General features: G+C 40.9%; 1 protein-coding gene and 1 pseudogene across 5 annotated transcripts in view; both read right to left on the bottom strand.

Annotated features, from left to right (window-relative positions):
- The window catches only part of MBTPS2 (membrane bound transcription factor peptidase, site 2), a 56,257-nt gene extending 50,368 nt beyond the window's left edge, over positions 1-5,889 (bottom strand). For 4 of the 5 annotated variants that reach the window (XR_006790866.3, XR_010406061.1, XR_010406059.1 and 1 more), the window contains exons 1-2: positions 5,666-5,878; positions 2,415-2,563 (exon numbers count right to left, since the gene is read on the bottom strand). Coding sequence is in view for 2 of the 5 variants with exons in the window: in XM_045875897.3 (XP_045731853.1) it covers positions 2,415-2,563; positions 5,666-5,740 (224 nt within the window). In the remaining 3 variants the exon portion in view is untranslated. Of the gene's footprint in view, positions 1-2,414; positions 2,564-5,665 lie in introns of all 5 variants that reach the window. The other variant, XM_045875887.3, reaches the window with a different exon arrangement.
- Positions 5,890-19,555: 13,666 nt separating this feature from the next.
- On the bottom strand, positions 19,556-20,940 carry LOC123843448 (keratin, type II cytoskeletal 8-like; annotated as a pseudogene).
- Positions 20,941-23,330: the final 2,390 nt, after the last annotated feature.

Genomic DNA, 23,330 nt, shown 5'->3' with positions numbered 1-23,330 from the left:
ATAGAATTGTTCACAATAGTTTCATTTTTTAAAAACATCTATGGAATAGGCAGTAATGTTCCTTTTTCTCAATTCTGATTTTTTTAAATTGAAGTACAATTAACATATTAGTTTCAGATATACAACATAGCGATTCTATACATTATTCGATACTCACCATGCTAAGTGTAGTCATCATACAATATCATTACAGTATTATTGACTATATTCCCTATGCTGTACTTTTCATCTCTGTGACTTATTTTGTAACTGAAAATTTGTACCTCTTAATCCCCTTTACTTATTTCACCCATACCCCTGCCTACCTCCTGTCCGGCAACTAACAGTTTGTTCTCTGTATTAAGATTCTGCTTAGTTTTTGTTTGGCTGTTCATTTGTTTTGTTTTTACATATAAGTGGAATCATACAGTATTTGTCTGGCCCTGTCTAATTTATTTCACTTATAATAATACCCTCTAGGTCCATCCATGTTGTTGCAAATGGCAAGATCTCATTCTTTTTTATGGCTAATATTCCATTATGTATATATACCACACCCTCTTTATCCATTCATCTTCCTTTTAAAAGATTTATTTATTCATTCTAGAGAGAGAGAGAGGGAGAATGAGAGAGCGAGTGGGGGGAGGGGCAGAGGGAGAGAATCCTCGAGCAGACTCCCTGCTGAGTGTGGAGTCGAAGCAGGGCTCTATCCCACGATCAATGAGATCATGATCCGAGCTGAAACCAAGAGTCGGACGATCAACTGACTGAGCCACCGAAGAGCACCTCCATTCGTCTTTTTTTTTTTAAGCTTTTATTATTATTTATCTATTTTTTTTGAGAGGCGGGGGGCGAGAACAAGGGGTGGTGGCAAGAGGCAGAGGGAGAAGGAGAGTCTTAAGCAGGCTCCACACCCAGTGCACAGCCTGACACAGGGCTCGAACTCACGACCCTGAGATCATGACCTGAGCTGAAATCAAGAGTTGGACACTTAACTGAGCCACCCAGGCACCCCTCCGTTCATCTCTTGATGGACACTTGGGCTGCTTCTATATCACAGCTATGGTAAATAATGCTGCAATAAACATAGGGGTGCATCTATCTTTTTGAATTAGTGTTTTTGTTTCCTTTGGCTAAATATCCAGTAGTGGAATTACTGGATCATATGGTATTTTTTTTTTAATTTTCTTAAATTGAAGTATAGTTGACATACAATGTTACATTAGTTTTACTGTACAGCATAGTAATTCAACAAGTTTATACCTGTGTTCACCACAAGTGTAGCTACCATATGCTGGTATTTTAGTTCATTTTTTTTGACAAACCTCCATATTGTTTTCCACAGTGGTTGCACCAGTTTATATTACCATCAACAGTGCACTAGGGTTCCCTTTTCTCTGCATCCTTGCTAATGCTTACTGCTTTTTATCTTTTTTATACTAACCATTCAATTCTGATTTTTAGTTACTTGTATTTTCTTCTTCATAATTATGGAAGAGGTTTATTAGTTTTATCAATCTTTTCAAAGAACCAACACTTGGCTTTGCTGACTTTCTTTCTGTATAGTTTTTATTTCACTGATTTCTGCTCTTTATAATTTCTTTCTATTTTGTTTGATCCACTATTACATATTTTGCTTTTTAATGATCTGATTATTTACATTTAGCTCTATTCCATTTGGAGCTAAATTTCTAGCAAAAAGGAATTTGGACAAAGGCCTCCTATGCCCACACTAGAAATTCTGCCAACTACAAAACCTGTCAGTCTCTACGGTATCCCAGAGATCATTATGAACCTCTTAACAATAAACACTATATGCTCCTCGATTGAAGAAATTTGGTAAACTAAAGGGGTATGCCTGGCATGGCCAGGGGACTCCAGAACCCTGCTGCTACAATCTGGCGGGCCATTTTCCCAATTGGTTTGTGTATATGCCTTACTGGTTGTGAAATATTTTAAATATCATTCTCCTGGAGGGGTATCACAAAAGAAGTATAGGGAAAAGCCTGCAGACTTCTGGGCATCCTATGACTCCCTGGACCCTTGTTTCTATGTGTGATGACAGGGGATAGAATTCTACAGAATTAGTTTCCTGATAGAAAATGCTCCAATTTTTCTTTGCATTTCTTTTGTTTTTGCATTTCTAGTAGTGTATAACTTACACGGTAAAGTGCACAAGTCTCATACATACAGCTCACAGAATTTTTACATGTGCACCCATGTATCTACCACCCAGATCAAGATATAGAACCTTGATTTTTGATGTATGCAAAAGTACAATGATGTAATCTCCTAAGTTTATATAAAACCAGAAAAGTTTTATACAACCATTTTAAAACTCAGCAGATTGGAAAATAATGGAAACAGTTCATTCAACAAGCATTTCTCATGATCACAACGACTGATTTAAACAAAAAAAAGAAAATGAAGAATACCACTGGTAAAGCATCCTTGCTTTCCGCCGTCCCCAACTGTAAAAGGCACGATTGAAAACAGCAGTTTGCCATCTTATGTGAAAAGGGGAGATGCTCAATCCATTGTTTTCCAGCCAGTCTTCATAAGAATGCTTAAAATACACAGATGACTAGGAGAGAAAGAAAAGTTCGACATCACTCAGTTTTGAAGAACATGTATGAAGTTTAAGAAAATCAAAAAAGTCTTTTCTATAGGAATGCAAGATACTGACTGTCCAGATACTTATAATTTAAAAGCTTTATATTTATTCTTCAGGATATTAAAGGTCTCAGACTAGCTGGTCTGTTGAGGTTAGGGTCTGGCAAACTATGGCCCATGGGTTAAATGTGGCCTACACCCTGTTTTTCTTTCTTTCTTTTTTTAAAGTAATCTCTATGCCCAACGTGGGGCTCAAACTCACGACCCCTGAGATCAAGTCACATGTTCTATCGACTGAGACAGCCAGGGACCCCATAATACAGCCTGTTTTTGTATAGCCTGTGAACTAAAGATGGTTTCTGCATTTTTAAGGGATTGTAAAAAAAGACAACAAAAACCAAGAATATGTGACAGAGATGCTATGTGGCTCACAAAGCCTAAAATACTTATCATCTGGCCCTTTACAGAAAAAGCTTGCTGAGCTCTGCTTAGAGGAGCACTGTCCAACAGAAATATGTGAGCCACAAATGCAAGCCACATATATAATTTTAAATTTTCTAGTAGCTGAATTTTAAAAAGTAAACAGAAACAGATTAATTTAAATATATTTTTAAACTAAGAATATCTTAAGATATTATCATTTCAACATGTAATAAACTATTGAAATATTTTACATTTCATTTACTTATTTGTATGTAAGCCTTTGAATCCAGTGTTACTGCACATTTCAATGTGGACTAGTGCCATCTCAAATGCTCCATGACTACACGTAGTTAGTGGCTACCACACTAGACAGAAGAGTTCTAGAAGCCTTGTTACAACAAAAAGAGGTCTTGTGCTATAATTTAAAAAGACCCCCAACCAATCCAACACAGGGGACGAGTTAGATGGAATCAGTGCTTTCTATCCTCTTATGAGCAACAACCTCATAAGAAATTAGGCTGCCTTTTATCATTTAAAAGTACAAAACTTACGTAAAGCCATCTTGGGTCTTAGTAACTTACATTTTCCAGGGTTGAGGGGATAGCTGCTATACACAGCTTAACAAGAGTTCTATCTTTAGGGAAGTCTGAAGTCCTTGTGTAATGTACGATTTTGTTTTATATACCCTGACACTGACCCCTATTACCCCGCAGTTACAGTAAAGTACAGTTAAGTATTTTGTTATATTGATGCTCATCCATTCGAGAAATTTGTCTCTAGAAGGGTATTTCAGCCGTATCAGTCATAAGAAAGGACCTGACTGAATATAGGTATCTGTTCGCCTTTGGATCTGTAATGTTCTCTGTTCTCAGTCTTCAGGTGAAGTTTTAAAAACTTGCTTGTTTTCCAGGACTTGGAAAAGTAGAGTGACACACCCCTTCAGTATATGTCTACTAAGGAAATCTTCGAAGAACCAAACGTGGAACAGCAGACCAAGTTGAAAGCAGAGAAGCTGAAGGTGCAGACTCCTAAAACTTGAGGTTTCTCCATTCCCCAGGCAGATATTCTGAGTGACGGTTAGGTCTTTTGCTCAAGGAATAGTGCTCTGTTGGAGAACTAGGGGCTGTTACTGAAAGTGAAGTAACCTGATCACCTCACACACTTGACCAGAGACTGTAGAGGTTTGAAAAGTTCTTTTTATTTTGGACTTTTGTCACATATGCAACATGAAGAAATCACGTGGTTTTGTTTTTTCTAAACAACAAAATCACTGTTGAAAGAGGCAGTGGCTGGTACTGCTATATGCTAAACACTATGCCAAGTACCTGCAGAGGAAGCACCTAAGAATCTTGTAAAGATGCAGATTCTGATTCTGTAGGTCCGAGATAAGGCCTGAGATTCTACATTTCTGACAAGTTCCCAGATGATGCGAGTGTGCTGGTACTTGAACTTTAGGTTGAGTAGCAAAGCTTTATGTACATGAACTAATGTAATCCTCTCTACAATCTCAGAAGATCCTTACCATTATTACCTCCATTTTGAAGATTAAGAAACCGAGGCACAGAGAGTAATTTGGCCAAGGTCACAAAGGCTGGGAAGTGGCTGAACCCAGCCCTTGCTCTAAGGACTCTACTGTAAAACCTTCTCACTTTGTAAGTTCAAATCCAAGAAAGAAGCACAAGTATCATTTCATTTTACTGTTACACCTAAAACACACAATACTAAACTGTAATACTCTATTTAAAACGGTATTCATAACATGAAGGTTTTATTAAACACTTGAGAACTGTACTGTGGAATAAAATTTGTATGTTGTAATGACTTTGTTACCTTCACCCCCCCATTCAATTTCAAAGGTTGCTTGAAACATGTGGTCAGACAATTGTGCATAATTTTTGCTACCCTTCCCAAACAGCCGAAAAGTGGACCGTGCACCCGGGATGTACGTGTGGGGTGGGGGAAGGAGATTAGTGTGAAGAAGTGGGTACAGGGTGCAAATGAGAATTGTAGTAGTCAAAAACTAGTTATTTAAATCCTTGTTACCTGAGTATGCTACTTTGAAGTTTGGTCTGTAGACTAACAACACTGGTAGCACCTGGGAACTGGTTACAAATGCAGAATCTTAGGCCCCGCCCCAAACCTGCTGAATCAGAAAGCAATTTTAACCGGAACCCCAAATGACTGTATGCACTTTAAAGTTCGAGCCCGCTGGTCTAAAACACAACTTGATTTAGATTCATTCCAGTACCACAGTCTTTGGAGGGTCGTGGCCTTAAAGACAACGAGGGAGAACAATGCCTTTCCTAGGCGGACTTTTTATTTTCCTCCCAGGTGCACTGCCGCGGGGTCTGGCAAAGCCCCGACCCTCCCGAGCCCACTACTGGCGCCTCCCGGGCAGGACCCGAAGGCGGCGGGGCCTGCACCGCCCCGCAATGCGACTGCGGCAGCTGCGCAGACCGCCACACCCCTCCCGCGGTCCGCCGTTTTATTTACTCCACGGGGCCCGGGCGCCACGCGGAAAGGCGCACGTGGATACTGGCAGCGCCGCTTCCAGCCCGGGAGGCGCGAGGCAGGGGAAGAGAAAAGGCCTCGGGCCTTGCGCCCCGGCCCTGGACACCGCGGGCTTGGGCTTTAGGCCCGAGGCCCTCACCTTCAGTACCAAGTCGGTCAGGTAGACGGCAGTCCAGCCGCCCACCACCACTACCACCAGCGACACTGGAATCATGGCAGTGGCGGAGGCAGCGGAGGGAAAGCGAGCCCCGGCGTCCTCTTCCCTGTGAGCGGCAACGAGCCGAAAGCGCGGCGCCTACAGCCCCAGCATCCGCGCAGGAACCAAGCTGCCGCCGGTTCCTTTCTCGCAGTGGCTCCGTTTCCCCCCGGGCCCTTCCGGAAGGCACACAGAGACGGCCATGTGCGCACCGGAAAAGGGGGCGGGTGCTTATTTTCGTGGGACACCCGGGCGCCGAGGTGTGGGCGTTTGCTCGACACCGGCTCCCAGCCCTCTAGCGATTTCTTAGGCTTTGGCCCTCCCTGCTGTTGGCTCATTGTTTTCTCCGGTTCTGGTCTGGGGTTTGCTGTTCCAAAAGCTAGTGAGAATTTGGGGTCTTCTGAAGGCGGCGGGTCATGTCTCCGCCTCCCTGACCCTATCATAGGTATCCAGATTTAAGTTAATTATGTTTATTCTTTTTTTAAATTGAAGTGTTATTTACATAAAGCGAAATCAATGCAGGTCTCAGTTGTCCATTTCCATTAGTTTGATAATTGCATATATCTGTGTACCCTAATCAAAAGAGAGAACATTTCCATCTCAGGAATTTTCTTCGTGTCTCTTCCTAGGCAGTCCTCCCACCCCACCCCTGTTCTAATGTATTTAAACTGTGTAAATAGAGCTATAGGATAAGTATACTCTTTTGTGTCTGGCTTATTTCGCTCACCATGATATTTTTTCTTTTTTAAAAATTTTATTTAATTCAATTAGTCCATATATAGTGTATTATTAGTTTCAGAGGTAGTTTATTGATTCTTCAGTTGCATAGAACACCTAGTGCTCATTACATCAAGTGCCTTCCTTCCTGCCCATCATCCAGTTACCCCATCCCCCCACCCACATCCCCTCCAGCAAACCTCAGTTTATTTCCTATAGTTAAGTCTCTTAAGGTTTGCCTCCCTCTCTGTTTTCATCTTATTTTCCCCTCCCTTTCTCTATGAGCCTCTGTTTTGTTTCTTAAATTCCACATATGAGTGAAATCATATGATAGTTGTCTTTCTCTATTTCCCTTAGCATAATACCCTCTAGTTCCATCCACCAACATAATATTTTTGAGATTCATCCATGTTGTTGATTAAATTAGGTTCTTTTCGCAATTGGTGCTATGTTTAAAAAATTGGAGGTCTGAATATCTGCACTTCTTTTTATGTTGACTTATACCTGATTATATGTTGACCTGGAGTAGTGGTTTTCAGCCTTGGCTATGCAGTAGGATCATCGCGGGGCTTTAAAAATTTCCGTTGCCCATTTTCCAGCCTAGACTAATTGAATCAGAAGCTCAGAGTGGGACCCAAGAGTCAGTATTTTTTAAGCTCTTTAGGTCATTCCACTGTGCAGACAAGATTGAGAATCACTGACCTAGAGGACTTCTAAAGGGAAGGAAAACCTTATTTATGGAGTGTTTTAATGCATTCTCTTAATGTTCATGTTTTTGTAAATTAACTTTTCCGGAAAAGCATCCTTAGCAATGATAATATCAGTACTAATATGGAGAACACAATACTATTTTAAGAACAAGTATCCCTAATAAAAATGGACCCTCAACGACCTCTGAAGTAAAAATGATAGTATAATACTAGAAAGCCTGTATTACAAATATTGGTATTAATTTGCCTCATTCTCCCATCCTTTTCCTAAAGATTTAATAATTTAGTACCATGTCCTTCTAGCTTCAAGAGACCTTAAGACTCAGTTTTACATCTCCTTGCATACATGTGCGCATATATGTTGCTACAAAATATTTCAACTTATTTTGGATGTAGCTGGGTGTAAATTATAAAAGTTTATATTCAAGCACTCTGTGGCCCCACAGTTTTCCATGTACAGGTGCCCCAATAGTCTTAGTGCACTTTTAGGTTTTGATAATTTCAGAAGTATAATTGCTACAAACTTATAAAAGCCATCACTTGAAAGTTTATTTAAATTTCTTTTATACTTATTTCATTTTATGAATTTTGAATAATTTTAAATTTCAAGTGTTTGTCTCTCAACTGAAGATAAACATTGAAACAAAAAATTGAAATACATTTACTGTTCAAAAATTCCCAAGACTAAGCATGAAAGAAATTTAGGTATTTTTACTTTTTTTTTTTTTTTTTTAAAGATTTTATTCATCTGAGAGAGAGAGAGAGGGAGAGAGTGCACAAGCAGGGGGGAGAGGAAGAAGCAGGTTCCCTGATGAAGCCAATGACCCGCGAGCCCGAGCCGGGGCTCAATCTGTGCTCAATCCCAGGACCCTGGGATCATGACCGGAGCCAAAGGCAGACACTTAACCAACTGAGCTGCCCAGGTGCCATGGTATTTTTACTTTCAAAGGATGTTTTAAGTTTGTAGAATTTGTACTTCTGAAGTTATTAAAGCTTAAAACTGCACTGAGACTGTTGGTAGGCTATTGTGTTTGAACTGACCTTTGTTCACTCTTACATAATGACTGCAGTTTTTAACATTGTTTTTCCCTAGGGGGAAGAGAATATGAACTTAAGATCTTTTTTGTTAGCCTGAAGCCTTGTCTGGACCCCTTGCTGGGATAAGTACCAGCTACTGTGTGGCTATCTGATTACCCAAAATATGTAGGAAATGAGTTGATTGTGTTTTTCTGTTCCCAACCTAAAAATTTACTTATTCAGCTGACTTGGTGTTCCCATCAGGGACCCAGCAGTCAAAACAAAACACTAAACTGAATCCTGCTGGTTTCTGGAACTTATCAGTAGTGGAAGCCAGCTGGTAGCAGCAGAAGAGATAAGATAGAGGATGCAAGATGGCAGCAAAAAATTCCTGAATTCCAGAAGATCAAAGTATATTTCCTTAAAACAAATTTGTGACCTAATTTACAAGTTGTTTCACGTTTCTGTCAGGTAATTATTTTATTGATTGATTGATTGATTGAAGCTTTACACCCAACATGGGGCTTGAACTCACAACCCCAAGATCGCATGTTCTATTGGCTGAGCCAGCCAGGCACCCATGTCCTGTAACTTTTAAATAGAGGACACATAGCCTCTATTATTATGAAATTATTCATACAATTTTAATTTATTATTTTTAGAGCGGGCACCAGATATATATTTTGGCTGAATGCAAAATAGCCTCATTATTAAAAATCAATATTTGGCTGAAGCAGAATATCAACATCATATAATAAACTTTTGAGATGCCAGAATCAACATGAGATATAACATTAGATATTAATTTAAAATATTACAAATTTATTATGAAAAATATTAGTATTCAGATTTTTAAAGTCTGATGTTTTATGCAGGAATATTTCTTTTTTTTTTTAAGATTTTATTTATTTATTTGACAGAGAGAGAGAGCACAAGCCAGGGGAGCTGCAGAGGGTGAGGGAGAAGCAGACTCCCCACTGAGCAGGGAGCCCGATGTGGGACTCGATCCCAGGACCTTGGGATCATGACCTCAGCTGAAGGCAGATGCTTAACCAAGTGAGCCACCCAGGCATCCCAGGAATATTTATTTCTTATCAGTGTAAGCTGATAGTTTGCTTCTGGGGTCATTATACTCTACATTTACGACACTAAATTATACCAGTCAGGAAAAACGAGGTTATGCCTGGATAACAAATTCTAAAATCCCAGGGTCTAGGGGAGCCTGGCTCAGTCGGTTAAGCGTCTGAGTCTTGGTTTCAGCTCAGGTCATGGTCTTGGAGTCCTGGGATTGAGCCCTGCATCAAGCCCCACATTGGGCTCCATATTCAGTATGGAATCTGCTTGTCCCTCTCCCTCTGCTCCTCCCCCTGCTCTTGAGCTCTCACTCTCAAATAAATAAATAAAAAATAGTTTTTTAAAAAGCATTTAGTTATTTGAGAGGGAGAAAAAGAGAGCATGAGCAGGGGGAGAGGGACAGAGGGAGAGGGAGGAGCCGACTCGCCACTGAGCAGGGGGCCTAATGTGGGACTCAATCCCAGGACCCTGGGACCATGACTTGGGCTGAAGGCAAACACTTAACGGACTGAGCCACCCAGGCACCCCAATAAATAAAAAATCTTAAAAAAAAATCTTAAGGGCTAAAAACAGCAAAGAATTATTTTTTGTTTGTGCTATGTATCCATTGATGGGTTCGCATGCTGATGGAGACTCCACCATTTTATCATGCTCACATTTCAAAATGAGGTTCAGAGTTTAGTGTGGCAGAGAAAGAGAAGACTAGAGTATGTACCACAGGCAGTGAATGGGCCATATGCTATGGCCCATATGTGCACATGTTACTTCCACTCATGTTTCATTAGCCAAAAGTAGTCAAATAATTGTACTTAACATAAAGGGCAGAGGGAGTGTCATCACGTGGAAGGAGAGAAGAACACTTGGAAATACACAGTAGTGTTATCTACCACATAAATAGCCATTCACTCTCACCTATGGAGGGTGTAGTGACACAAAATGTTTGGTTAATGCTGTCATTATGGGATACTGCTAGTGTTGGTGCTGCCACATAATTACTAAGCCTTTCCTTTCTGTTTACTAGGAACCGGCTAAGGTAAAGACTCCTTTCCATTTTAAATCCCAGTCGGTATGGTTGCTGAAGATGGTTCAGTTTGGTGGAAACAGTCCCATAAATGGAAGTTTCTCGTGCCAGTTGAAGAAAATATTTTCTGAATCTCTTCTGAAAGTGATGTCTTCACTTATCGTTTCATTCCTAATATATATAGACATTTTGCCTGCAATTGCTGTTTTACAGTCATGTGAATAATGTTTGTCCTTATAAACCTTGCTTCTAAAAATGTGCTAATCGAGCAATATAATTGGCTTTCAAGAAACTAGTCATCTAGGTTTTTCCATCTGTGTTTCAGTTTCATTTCGTGTACATGAGTGTCTTCATCTTTCTGGTGGGAGAAGTGAATCTTTTTAGCAGCTATCATGTAAGAAAAACTTGTACTCTGAAAGTATCAGTTTGGTTACTTCTTCATCAGGTTTCAGCAAGCAAAGTACTTGCTCTGCAAGCAGTTGTAATAAGATGTATTGTTTTAATCTAAAAAGCATATTATTTTGGTTTTGTTCAAGATGGCTTTTAAATTGTTTAAACATCTTGTTAAATATATGACAAGGCAATTCCAAAATCTTTGGACATCATGTGCTTTTGTCTTTGAAGTATGATGAAGTGGCCCACTATCCTTCTGCTTACAGACAGTGATAATGGCTTTTTGATTAGAGTACTGAAGTGAACAAAACACTGTATACTTATGATTCCTAAATCACTCTTAGCCTTTACCATGTTTGTTTTATTATTAATAATAGTGACACATTTTACAACTGATTTTCCATCCTGTAAGTAGTTCTTCAGTCAGAATGCATGATGTTGATAGCTGTGTGAGAGCACAGCAATCTCTGAACAGAAACAGAGTGGAATTCATTATTAATCTACCATTTCATCTGACTTAAATATGACCTGTAGTTGTTTCTACATATGCAAATGTCTGATGTCCTCCGTAAAGTAGCACATTTAACAATATTGTAGCCTTTCTATATACAGCAGGACACTATTCAAGAAATTTTCTGATGACACATTTTTTAGAAGGAATTTAAAACTAGCATTTATAGCTCCAGCAAATACAAAAAAAAAAAATCCTTCATTTTCAAATATTGAAAATACTTCATAGTATCTGGTAGGAGATGTCAAATTATGGCCTGAGGGTCAGATCTAGCCCTCTGCCTGTTGTGTAAATGATGTTCTGTTGGAACACAGCTATGCTCCTCTGTTTGCATTATTATCTACCTTTGCACCAAAACAGAGCTGAGTAGTTGTGACAGAGACCTAATGGCTGCCAATGCCTAAAATGTTATCCGGCCCTTAAAAGAAAAAGTGTGCTGACCTATGGTCTATAGTAATATTGTCGATAAGATTTTCTTTAACTTTTAGCTTCCCTAGGCATAGAACTATAAGGAATTCTCTTCTTAAAGCCTTCTCAAGAAGTCTATTATTTTGAAATTTGCTAAGTGGGAATAAAATGTGGTTTTGAGACCTCATTTTGCTTTAGCACTTTCTTTTATTCTTTTTTTAAAGATTTTATTTATTTATTCATAAGAGACAGAGAGAGAGAGAGAGAGAGAGAGAGGCAGAGGGAGAAGCAGGCTACCCGCTGAGCAGGGAGCCCGATGTGGGACTCGATCCCAGGACCCTGGGATCATGACCTGAGCCGAAGGCAGACGCTTAACCATCTGAGCCACCCAGGCGCCCTCTTTTATTCTTCTTATACTTTATATTTTTTAATGTATAAATTGAAGATGATTTATCAAGGATGCTATTGAACAGGACTTTGGAATTTTTCCTGCTTGTGAAATTTTGACATGACAAACTGACATTCTGCCATTAATTTACCCTTGCAAGATGTGAAGAATTCCTTAGTGAGATTTTTTCTTGTAAGGCTTATAACCTAAGTGAAAGTGAAGAAGAAAAAATTAAATACAGTTTTTATTTTAGAGTTTGTTGCTACAGCATAACCTAGCAAAAGCCAAGCAATGCAGATTCTTAATTGTTTCTCTACATAAGCTTAATAGTTTTATTCTTTTTTTTTTTAATGTTTTATTTATTCATGAGAGTCAGAGAGAGAGATAGAGAGGCAGCGGCAGAGGGAGAAGCAGGCTCCCCGCTGAGCAGGGAGCCCGATGCGGGACTCGATCCCAGGACCCTGGGATCGTGACCTGAGCCGAAGGCAGAGGCTTAACCATCTGAGCCACCCAGGCGCCCCAAGCTTAATAGTTTTAAAAATTATAATTATCACAGCATTTTACTCTTCAGTAATGGGTATACATTTGTTAATCAAGTGATGGATTTAAACTTAGAAAGCACATAAAAATGTTTTTACCTCAAGTTATTTTAGACTCTGCGTGTATGTTTGAAAGTGAATATTAAAATATTTTCAGTACATTCAAGTGATACACCTTATTCATATTATTGACATTGTTTCACTAATTATATATGATGATATCTCCTCTGTCATATGATCACTGGTTGTGCAAGTTTTCAGAGATTCCAGAAATGATGTTGAAGTAGGCATTTGGCCATATAGGGGAGGAAAAATAATTTTCCTTCTACCCTTTGAGTTTCTTGGCTGAGACCCCCCCCCCATAATAAAAGATTAACAGGAGAAAAGCAAACAGAAGCTTAATAACATGTACACTTCCTATATACAGGGGAGAGATCCAGGAAAACTGAGTAACTCCTTGAAATAGCCCAAGCCACCACCTTAAATATCTTCAGCTAGAAACAAACGATATTAGTGGGGGGAGCTACTTTTGGGAGGTGACCAGGACAAGCACAGTAAACAAGGGTAAGGTTGTTAAGCAGATTTAAGTTGTTGCCTTCTGCACTGATAAGAGTTTCTAGAGATTAAGAGTCATCCTCCTCCTTCTGGTACAGAGGGAGACACCCCTACAAATGGAGATTTGCCTTGTAAATGTTTCTTTCTTACAAAGGGTAACTTGTATTCAGTTTTCAAAGCTTTCCCTTTGTCTGCTGTTTATTAAAAAACAAAACAAAACAAAACACCAAACTAGTTTAAAATAATCAATATGCCAAAGAGGCATATTCTGGGGTGGTATATTTTGTTCTGCTTCAGCCATTTGGACTTCCAAAGACAAGGCTCAGGGGGAAACAAAATCCCAAGTGCCAAGTTCCAAGGTTTAAACAAAACTTCATTGCATCACTGTTATTTAATTCAGCAGGCTCTGAAAGTAATCCTTTACTGCTTGTCTGAAAATATCTTGATTTCCCTCTTATTTTAGATAGTTTCATAGGGCATATAATTCTAGGTTGAAAGTTGTTTTCACTTAGCATTTTGAGAATGTTACTTATTTTCTGGCTTCTATTGTTGCTGTCGAGAACTCTGTTGTCAGTTTAACTGTCTCTTGTTTTAGGTAATCTGTCTTCTTTTTGGTGTTCCTCTTTGGCGTGTTTAGATGTACATTTCTTTTTATTTTTTTTATTTATTTTATTTTTTTTATTCTTATGTTAATCCCCATACATTACATCATTAATTTTAGATGAAGTGTTCCATGATTCATTGTTTGTGCATAACACCCAGTGCTCCATGCAGAATGTGCCCTCCTCAATACCCACCACCAGGCTAACCCATCCTCCCACCCCCCTCCCCTCTAGAACCCTGTTTGTTTTTCAGAGTCCATCGTCTCTCATGGTTCGTCTACCCCTCCAATTTCCTCCGCTTCATTCTTCCCCTCCTGCTACCTTCTTCTTCTTCTTTTTTTTTTTCTTAACATATATTGCATTATTTGTTTCAGAGGTACAGATCTGAGATTTAACAGTCTTGCACAATTCACAGCGCTTACCAGAGCACATACCCTCCCCAGTGTCTATCACCCAGTCACCCCATCCCTCCCAGCCCACCCCCCACTCCAGCAACCCTCAGTTTGTTTCCTGCGATTAAGAATTCCTCATATCAGTGAGATCATATGATACATGTCTTTCTCTGTTTGACTTATTTCACTCAACATAATACCCTCCAGTTCCATCCACATCATTGCAAATGGCAAGATCTCATTCCTTTTGATGGCTGCATAATATTCCATTGTATATATATACCACATCTTCTTTAGCCATTCATCTGTTGATGGACATCTTGGCTCTTTCCACAGTTTGGCTATTGTGGACATTGCTGCTATAAATATCGGGGTGCACGTACCCCTTCGGATCCCTACTTTTGTATCTTTGGGGTAAATACCCAGTAGTGCAATTGCTGGATCATATGGTAGCTCTATTTTCAACTTTTTGAGGAACCTCCATACAGTTTTCCAGAGTGGCTGCACCAGCTTGCATTCCCACCAACAGTGTAGGAGGGTTCCCCTTTCTCCGCATCCCTGCCAACATCTGTCGTTTCCTGACTTGTTAATTTTAGCCATTCTGACTGGTGTGAGGTGGTATCTCATTGAGGTTTTGATTTGGATTTCCCTGATGCCGAGTGATATTGAGCACTTTTTCATGTGTCTGTTGGCCATTTGGATGTCTTCTTTGGAAAAATGTTTGTTTATGTCTTCTGCCCATTTCTTGATTGGATTCTTTGTTCTTTGGGTGTTGAGTTTGATGAGTTCTTTATAGATTTTGGATACTAGCCCTTTATCTGATATGTCATTTGCAAATATCTTCTCCCATTCTGTTGGTTGTCTTTTGGTTTTGTTGACTGTTTCCTTTGCTTTGCAAAAGCTTTTTATCTTGATGAAGTCCCAATAGTTCATTTTTGCCCTTGCTTCCCTTGCCTTTGGTGATGTTTCTAGGAAGAAGTTGCTTCGGCTGAGGTCAAAGAGGTTGCTGCCTGTGTTCTCCTTTAGGATGTTGATGGACTCCTGTCTCACATTGAGGTCTTTCAACCATTTGGAGTCTATTTTTGTGTGTGGTGTAAGGAAATGGTCCAGTTTCATTCTTCTGCATGTGGCTATCCAATTTTCCCAACACCATTTGTTGAAGAGACTGTCTTTGTTCCATTGGACATTCTTTCCTGCTTTGTCAAAGATGAGTTGACCATAGAGTTGAGGGTCCATTTCTGGGCTCTCTATTCTGTTCCATTGATCTATGTGTCTGTTTTTGTGCCAGTACCATGCTGTCTTGATGATGACAGCTTTGTAATAGAGCTGGAAGTCCGGAATTGTGATGCCGCCGGCTTTGCTTTTCTTTTTCAACATTCCTCTGGCTATGTGGGGTCTTTTCTGGTTCCATACAACTTGCTTGGAATTTGTTGGTACATGGGTCAGGGTGCAGGCAGGAAAATGACAACAATGCTAGGTACTTCAAAGCAGAGAGGATTTTATAAGGGAATTAGCTACACATATATTGGAAGGTTGAAAGAGGAACAAAGGCGAGGTAGCTGGGAGACTGGAAAGCATAAAGTAGCTAGCATATCCCTAGGGCTCAAGGCACCAAAGGGAGGAGGTTATGCTACCAGAACCTTGGAGGGTGGGGGAGGGGGCCACCATCCCAGGAATGGTTGGGCTGGATGGTTGGAGGAAATGTGTGGCTAAGGGCTTGTGGCCAGAAGGAGAAAAATTAAGAGAGCAAGTGTGAGAGCAGAACTCCTACTATTACCCTCTTTCTACTTATGATTAAGTACCAGTGCCTCTTATTGGTGGAATCCAGGAGGAAGCCACCTGCTAAAGGAGCCTGGGACAGCATTTTGCAAACACCCAACCCCAGTGCTACCTTGCTGGGGATAGAAGGATGAATGTGGAGCTGAAAGCTAGGTAGGTATCCAGCACTATTTAGCTTGTTGAATTTTAGGATTTGTCATCTTCATCAAACATGGCAAATTCTTAGCCATTCTCACTTTGACTGTTCTTTTTCCCTTGTTTTTTCCCCCCTCATTTTGAAAGTCTGATTAAATGTAATAGGTTCTTTATCCGCCCTGTTTTTTTCCCTCTCTTTAATATTTTCCATGTCTTTATCATGCTGCATTCTGGGTAGTTTCTTGAAATCCATGTTTCAGTTCATTATTTCTTACTTTGGCTGTGTTTAATTTGCTGTTCTGAATGGTGTATTGATTTTCCAATTTTAATTATTTTATTTTTAATTTCTAGAAATTATATTCGGTTTTGTTTCAAATCTGATTTGCTATTTTTTTTTTTACTTTCTCTCGTTCCTTAGTCATATTCTCAATTCTACATATTAAACATGCTCATTATATATTGTGTATTCGATGATTCCAGTATCTGTAATGTCAGCTGTTCTGATCCTTTGTTTCTGCTAATTACTGCTCATGGTAATGTGTGTTTTTTTCCTTTTTTATTGCAAACTCATGTTTGTTGGAATTCTATCTGGTGGAAGTAATTAATGCCTGAGCTTAAGGTAAGTTCCTCCTGAGAGGAGTAACATTTACTTTTGCTAAGTACCTTAGGGCCCCACTAACCTGAGGGGTCACTTAAATCCAAATCATTAATTTTTTAGGTCCCAATTAGATGGATTAGAGGTGTGGTGTCCAGTTGTGGTAGGCTGCTTCTGAAATGGCTCCCAATGATCATTGCCTCTTGGTAATCATGCCTTGTGTGATCCCCTCCCTTTGTATGTAGGCTAGACCTAGTGATGTGCTTCTAACAAATACAATACTGACAAAATGATGGGGTGTGACTTCCATGATTAGGTTACAAAATACTGTGACTTCTATCTTCCTTATTCTCTCTCTCTCTCTCTTTCTGGCTCTTCTCACTTGCTCACTCTGATGAGACAAGTTAGTATGTTATAAGCTGTCCTGTTGAGAGGCAAGGAACTGAGGGCAGCCTCCGGCCAATAGCTAGTGAGGAACTGAGGCCTTCAGACCAACAGCCTGAAGAACTGAATACTGTCCACAACCTCACGAGCAGGGTTGGCAGCAGATCCTTCCCCGACTGAACCTTGAAACGACTGCGGCCCAGCTGACAACTTGACTGCCACCTTGTGAGAGACCCTGAGCCAGAGGACCCAGCTAAGCTAGGCCCAGATTTCCGACCCACAGAAATGGTGAGATCAGAAATGTTACTTCAAGACACTCAGTTTTGGTGTTATTTGTTATCAAGTAGTAGGTAAGTATCACACCAATCACCAGCAGTAATAGTCCTATTCTACTCTGTACAGGTTGAGCCAAATCTATGTTATTATTTCCCACTGTGGTCATCATTCCTCAAGAGGATCCTGGAACAAACCAGAAAGTACCCAAAGAAAGACTGTTAGGGGGTTAAGTGGTCTGGAAAATATGTCATATGAAGAACAGGTGAATGAATTAGGTGAGTTCTACCTGAAAAATTTATCTATTATGATTTTTTTTCACATTTTAAAAAAAGATGGTGTTTGAAAAGAAGCCTCATCTAGGAGCAGTAGGAATTATCAACACTTATAGGCTCCAAAGCTGTTGGAGGCTAGTTTGTAATCAGAAAATTCCATGGGAGACTTTTTTTTCCCTCTTCCATCTATAGCCAAGGCCAGGAAGGGCGAGTTTCTTCTTTAATCTCTGGGGATGTTTGGTCTGTTCTAGTTCACTCACTGAGGGTCCAGTTTCCACATCTTCTGTCCCTACTGAGGGCACATTAAAATAGCTAAGGTCAGCAGATGACATCAGTTTTAGAGATTACTCCCCTCTCTGAATTCATGTTTCCTCATCCTGAATTTTTTTAGAACCGTTGAAGGTGCCTGGGTGTCTCACTTGGTTGAGCGTCTGCCTTCGGCTCAGGTCATGATCTCAGGGTCCTGGAATCAAGCCCTGTGTCATCCGTGGGCTCCCTGCTCAGCGGGGAGTCTGCTTCTCCCTCTCCTACTGCTGCTGCCCCTGTTTGTGCTCTCTCTCTCTCTGTCTCAAATAAATAAATAAAAAATCTTAAAAAAAATAAAACCTTTGAGGATTTCCCTTACTTTCCACTACTTCAACCATGCATTTACGAAATATTTAAAATACTTTTCTAATATTTTATGCATTTTTGTCCTAGGAAGTTTTTCAGGATAGCTAATGTGTCATATTACTGGAAATGGAAGTCCCTACAGACCTGTTTTTTTTTTTTTTAATTGTGGTAAAATATACATAACATAAATATTACATTTTCAGCCATTTTAAAGTGGCATTAAGTGCAGTCACAATGGTATATAACCATCATCACTATTTCCAGAACTTTTTCATCATCCCGAAGAGAAACTCTGAACCCATTAAATAATAACTTTCTATTCCCCCCACCTTCCTCCCAGCCCCTGGTAACCTCCTACAGGCCTTCTTTAAAGGGATAAGTTACTGCAGATCTTTTGAGAATATATCTGCCTAACCCCAGCTACTCTCAGATCCTAGGTTGAGGAAAAATGGTCAAAGACTATAAACTTAACATTGGGGACTTACTCCAGGGAAGTGCTATTGATTATTTCTGTGCTCTGTGCCAATGACCAGTTCCTTTTAAAGTTGACATGTGCTGCCAATATTCATATTTTAGGAGATTGCAATTTGGCTTTTCTGCCATACTCCAGAAGCCCTGCTGTTTCCCAATTTTACCTTTATAACCTTAAGCAAAAAACCCCCCATGCGGCATGGAATTCCTGGTATAGGCTAGTAGATATTGCTAAGAAGAGCAAGATCAAAGCTTACTGCATTTTAAGTGAAAAGTCTGTTGTTTGTATGTGTACTCGCTATCATTAAAAAGAAATAATTACTCAGTGGTACCTTTTCCATAGAAAAGTTTCATTAACTTCATAGCTAAGTGTATGAGAAGACAAGATACATTAAAGACTGAGCATTCTCTACTTCTCTCCCCATAACTGTCTAGTAAAGAGAACCACAGCTTACCACTCCCACCCCGCAGAGTTTCTGAGTAATTAGATCTCGGTTGGTGGAGTGGGTGGAGAATCTGCATTTCTAACCAGTTCCCGGGTGATGCCCATACTGCTGATCCCAAGAGCACACTGCGAAGTGCGAGCCACTGAGGTCCCTGATTGCGATGTCCCAGTGAGAGGCAGTGGAGGTGAGAGGTTGTTGGATTTAGGATATATTTGGAGGGGTCTAGCCAATGAAACTTGATGTTAAACATTGTGATCCTAGGTTGTTCTTTAAGTAGGTTTCCTGTTTGTGTGTTTCTGCTTTTTAGTTTTTTATTTTACTTATTTATTTATTTTAAAATTTTGAGGTGGAGGGGTTGGCAGAGCATGGGCAAGAGGGGGTACCCAAGGCAGTAGACACCCCCAAGGGTAGGCTGAGGGCTGAGGCTGAGCCTCAGGTGTGTGTCTTGTTCCTGATGCAACCTCCATAACTCCTTCCCCCAAAGGCTCTGTGGCAGCCTCAGGAGCAGGGAGGCTGGAAGGGATCACAGTGGCTGTTCACTTGGACCGGACATCAGATGACTTGCACACCAGCTTCACAACCATGGTCTTGGAGGAGCTGACTTGGCTGAAGGAACTGGAGACCTCCCACAGCTGAAGCTGGACTGGAAGGAGCTAAGGCTGTAGCTGAGGGCAGGGCTCATGAGGGCCCTGTAGGCTGAGCTCAGCCCACATGAGTAGTCATCTTCTGCCTCACAGACTCCAGCTGGCTGTCCTCGCCCTCCAGCAGCTTGCAGGAGGTGGTGATCTCGATGTTCAGGGCCAGCTTGACATTCATGGACTCCTGTTACTCATGCAGCTGCCATACCAGGTCCTGCTTGGCTCACTGCAGGGCAGCCTCCAGCTCAGCCAGCTTGGCATTGGCGTCCTTAATTAACAGTTAGCTCCCCACACTGCTCTGCATCATTGGTGGCGGCCTCCAGGGAAGCCCTCTGGCCTTTGAGGCCCTCCATCTCAACCTGGAGTTGGCTCATGTTCTGGTTCATCTCAGAAATCTCCATCTTCGTGTGACAGCGGTCATCCCTGTGCTTCCCAGTCAATATTTGCAGCTCCTCGTACTTGATCTGGTACATGGTGTAGGCCTCAGCCTGGCTGTGGTTGGTGATGTCCTTGTCCTGGACCTTGACCTGGGCAATGATGCTGTCCAGATCCATGGAGCAGACACAAACGTGTCTGAGATCTGGGCCTGCAGCTCACTGTCTTCTCTTCATACAGCTGCCTTAAGAAGCTGATCTTGTCAGTCAGCCCTTCAAGGTGGGACTCCAGCTCTACCTTGTTCATGTAAGTGTTGTCCACATCCTGCTTGATTAGGACACATTTATGCTCCATGTCTGCATGCTGTTTGATCTCCTCCTCCTACTTTTTCTTGAATCCTCCACCAGTCCCTGCATGTTGCCAAGTTCCACCTCCAGCTTCAGCTTCTCCTGGCCCAGGGTGTCCAGCTGCCACCAAAGGTGGTTGTCATAGCTCTTGAACATGTTGTCCTTGTTGCTCCGAGCTGTTTCCTGCTGCTGCGCGAGGCTCCACTTGGTCTCCAGAATTTTGTTCAGCTGATCCAGGTGCCACACCTTAATGAAGGAGGCGAACTTGTCGAGGGTTTCCAACTGCTCCTTCTCCTGGGGGTGCACAGCCTCGATGCTGGGGTCCACCTCCAGCTTAAGGGGACTCAGCAGGCTCTGGTTCACTGAGCTAACAGTGATGCCCCTCATACCCTCGGCAACACTGTGGCTCCAGACCATACTCACGCTGGTGCTCAGGTCACACAGGAGAAGGCTGAAGAGCTGATGTGAGCGCTGGGTGCACCTGCGTACATGTGGCTACTGAAGGCCCCGGGGGCTGCAGGTGGACACCTTGTAGGACTTCTGGGTCACCCTGATGGACATGGTGGAGGCTAGAGTGGAGGCGAGTAGGCTGAACCTGAAAGAGGTTCAAGAAGGACACAAGAAGCTGCTTCTATGTGGGGGCTTTTTAGTTTTTTAAATGTAAGAGCCAGTGCAATTTTCTTAAACATACAAGCTCTAGGTTCAAATCAAAACTCTACCACCTATCAGTTGTGCAGTCTTGTACATTACTTCATTTTTCATTTGTAAAATGTGGATGATATGAGCAGGGGGTTCTTGTAAGGAATAAATGAGATACCTCATATAAAACTTATCATGGGGGTGCCTGGCTGGCTTAGTCAGTAGATCATATGACTCTTGATCTCATTGTTGTGAGTTTGAGCCCCACACTGGGTGTACAGATTACTTAAAAATAAATTTTTTTTAAAGATTTTACTTATTTGAGAGAGAGCACGAGCAGGGGGTGGAGGATGGGGTGGGGGAGGGGCAAAGGGAGAGGGAGAAGCAGACTCCCCGCTGATCAGGGAGCCCGATGCAGGCTCAATCCTGGACCCCGAGATCATGACCTGAGCTGAAGGCAGCTGCTTAACCTACTGAGCCACCCAGGTGCCCCCAAAATAAAATCTTAAAAAAAAACTTATGGTATATGGAATATGGATTTTTGCCTGGTTTAAGTTCGGGCAAGGAGACACTGTTTAGAGATTATAATGAGTATTGTCAAAACAACAGAAGAAAATTCATTTCTTTTCTTTTTCTTTTTTCTTTAAAAAATTTTATTTTTTTAAGTAATCTCTATACCCAACGTGGGGCTCAAACCCACAACCCCCAGATCAAGAGTCATATGCTCTCCTGATGGACGCAGCCAGGCACCCCTCCATTTATTTTCTAATATTTTTTGGTAACTAAGAAATTTGCAGAAAGCTAATTTTTTTTTTTAAAGATTTTTATTTATTTATTTGACAGAGAGAGAGATAGCGAGAGCAGGAACACAAGCAGGGGGAGTGGGAGAGGGAGAAGCAGGCTTCCTGCTGAGCAAGGAGCCCGATGTGGGACTCAATCCCAGGACTCTGGGATCATGACCTGAGCCGAAGGCAGACGCTTAACGACTGAGCCACCCAGGTGCCCGCAGAAAGCTAATTTTTAAAATTTCTATTTTTATCACCTTAACACAGAGCATATATTGGGTCAACAATAATTCTGATAGGCGACTTGAAAAATTTAGCTTATATCTTCTCGGCAAATTCTGTACAATATTATGTACAGTATTTACAATGGACATTTTATCCACCTGGATTTAATGGGTTTTGGTGAGAACTGCAAATTGGATATCTGTACTTGGCACTTGGAAATTTTCATTTACTTATTCAGTTATCTTATCAGTGGCACAATTAAAAAATGCTGAATTATTATCCATTCAGCGATAAAACAGCCAAAGGTCAAAATCTCTGATACTGGTTTTTGGCATACTGACACACCAAAGCAAATGATGCAAAAATTTTTAAATGTTTTCAGAGCTCAGTAAAATTTTGGCCAAGAAAAGTTTTCATGCAGGAAACATGATGCAAACATCTATTTTTTTCTTACCTTTCAGAAAATGGAATTGTCCACTATATAATAATACATAATTCCAACAAATTCTTCTGCATCCAATTAGCTATAAAAAGAACTAACCATCAAAAGGCAATCATCTGTAGCAAAACATTTTATCTTTGTAGATGCCAATAAAGGTTTCATTTCTTTTGAAAAATAGACAAAGATGATTTTCCAGCAAAATATAAACAGTCTTCTTGCATGCTGTAATGATCCAGGCTTGTTATTTTCTTTTCCAATGGTTTTTAAGTGGAGACACACATGAGAATAACTTGGAGGGGGGTGCATCTTCACAATAGCCCTGGTCCTGGCCCCTGGGTAGATGCAAGGCTGAGACTCTCTGAGGCTGGAACATGGACATGTTCGTGTTTACATGTTCTTTAGGCTCCCATAAGACCACCATTTTGGGCCACGTGGCAGTTTGGATAATGTGAAAGCCCTTCTGCTATAGAACACCTAGAAGTGCTGGATAAAATAAGGCAAGTACCTTTTAAAAAAAAAAAAAAAGTTTATTTTTTTTTTAGTAATCTCTATGCCCAACATGGGACTCAAACTCAAGACCCCGAGATCAAGAGTCAACATGCTCTTCTGACGGAGCCAGCCAGGTACCCCCCCCCCTTTTTCTTAAAGTTTATTTTCTTTTAAAAGGCAAATATCATTTTATTTTTTTTTAAGATTTATTTATTTGAGAGAGAGAGGGGGCGTATGTGGACTTGCACACGAGTGCGGGGAGGGGCAGAGGACATGAGAATCTCAGAGTGTTGACTGAGCACGGAGTCAGACTGGGCCTTGATCTCATGACCCAAGAGATCATGACCTGAGCCGAAATCAAGAGTTGGACG

The sequence above is a fragment of the Mirounga angustirostris genome, unplaced genomic scaffold (genome assembly GCF_029215605.1).
Source record: "Mirounga angustirostris isolate CCGP_5_RB_7025 unplaced genomic scaffold, mMirAng1.0.hap1 SCAF_11, whole genome shotgun sequence".
NCBI classification, from domain to species: Eukaryota; Metazoa; Chordata; class Mammalia; order Carnivora; family Phocidae; genus Mirounga; species Mirounga angustirostris.
Note: the sequence above shows the minus strand (reverse complement) of the source record. Positions and strands in the feature narration are given on the sequence as shown.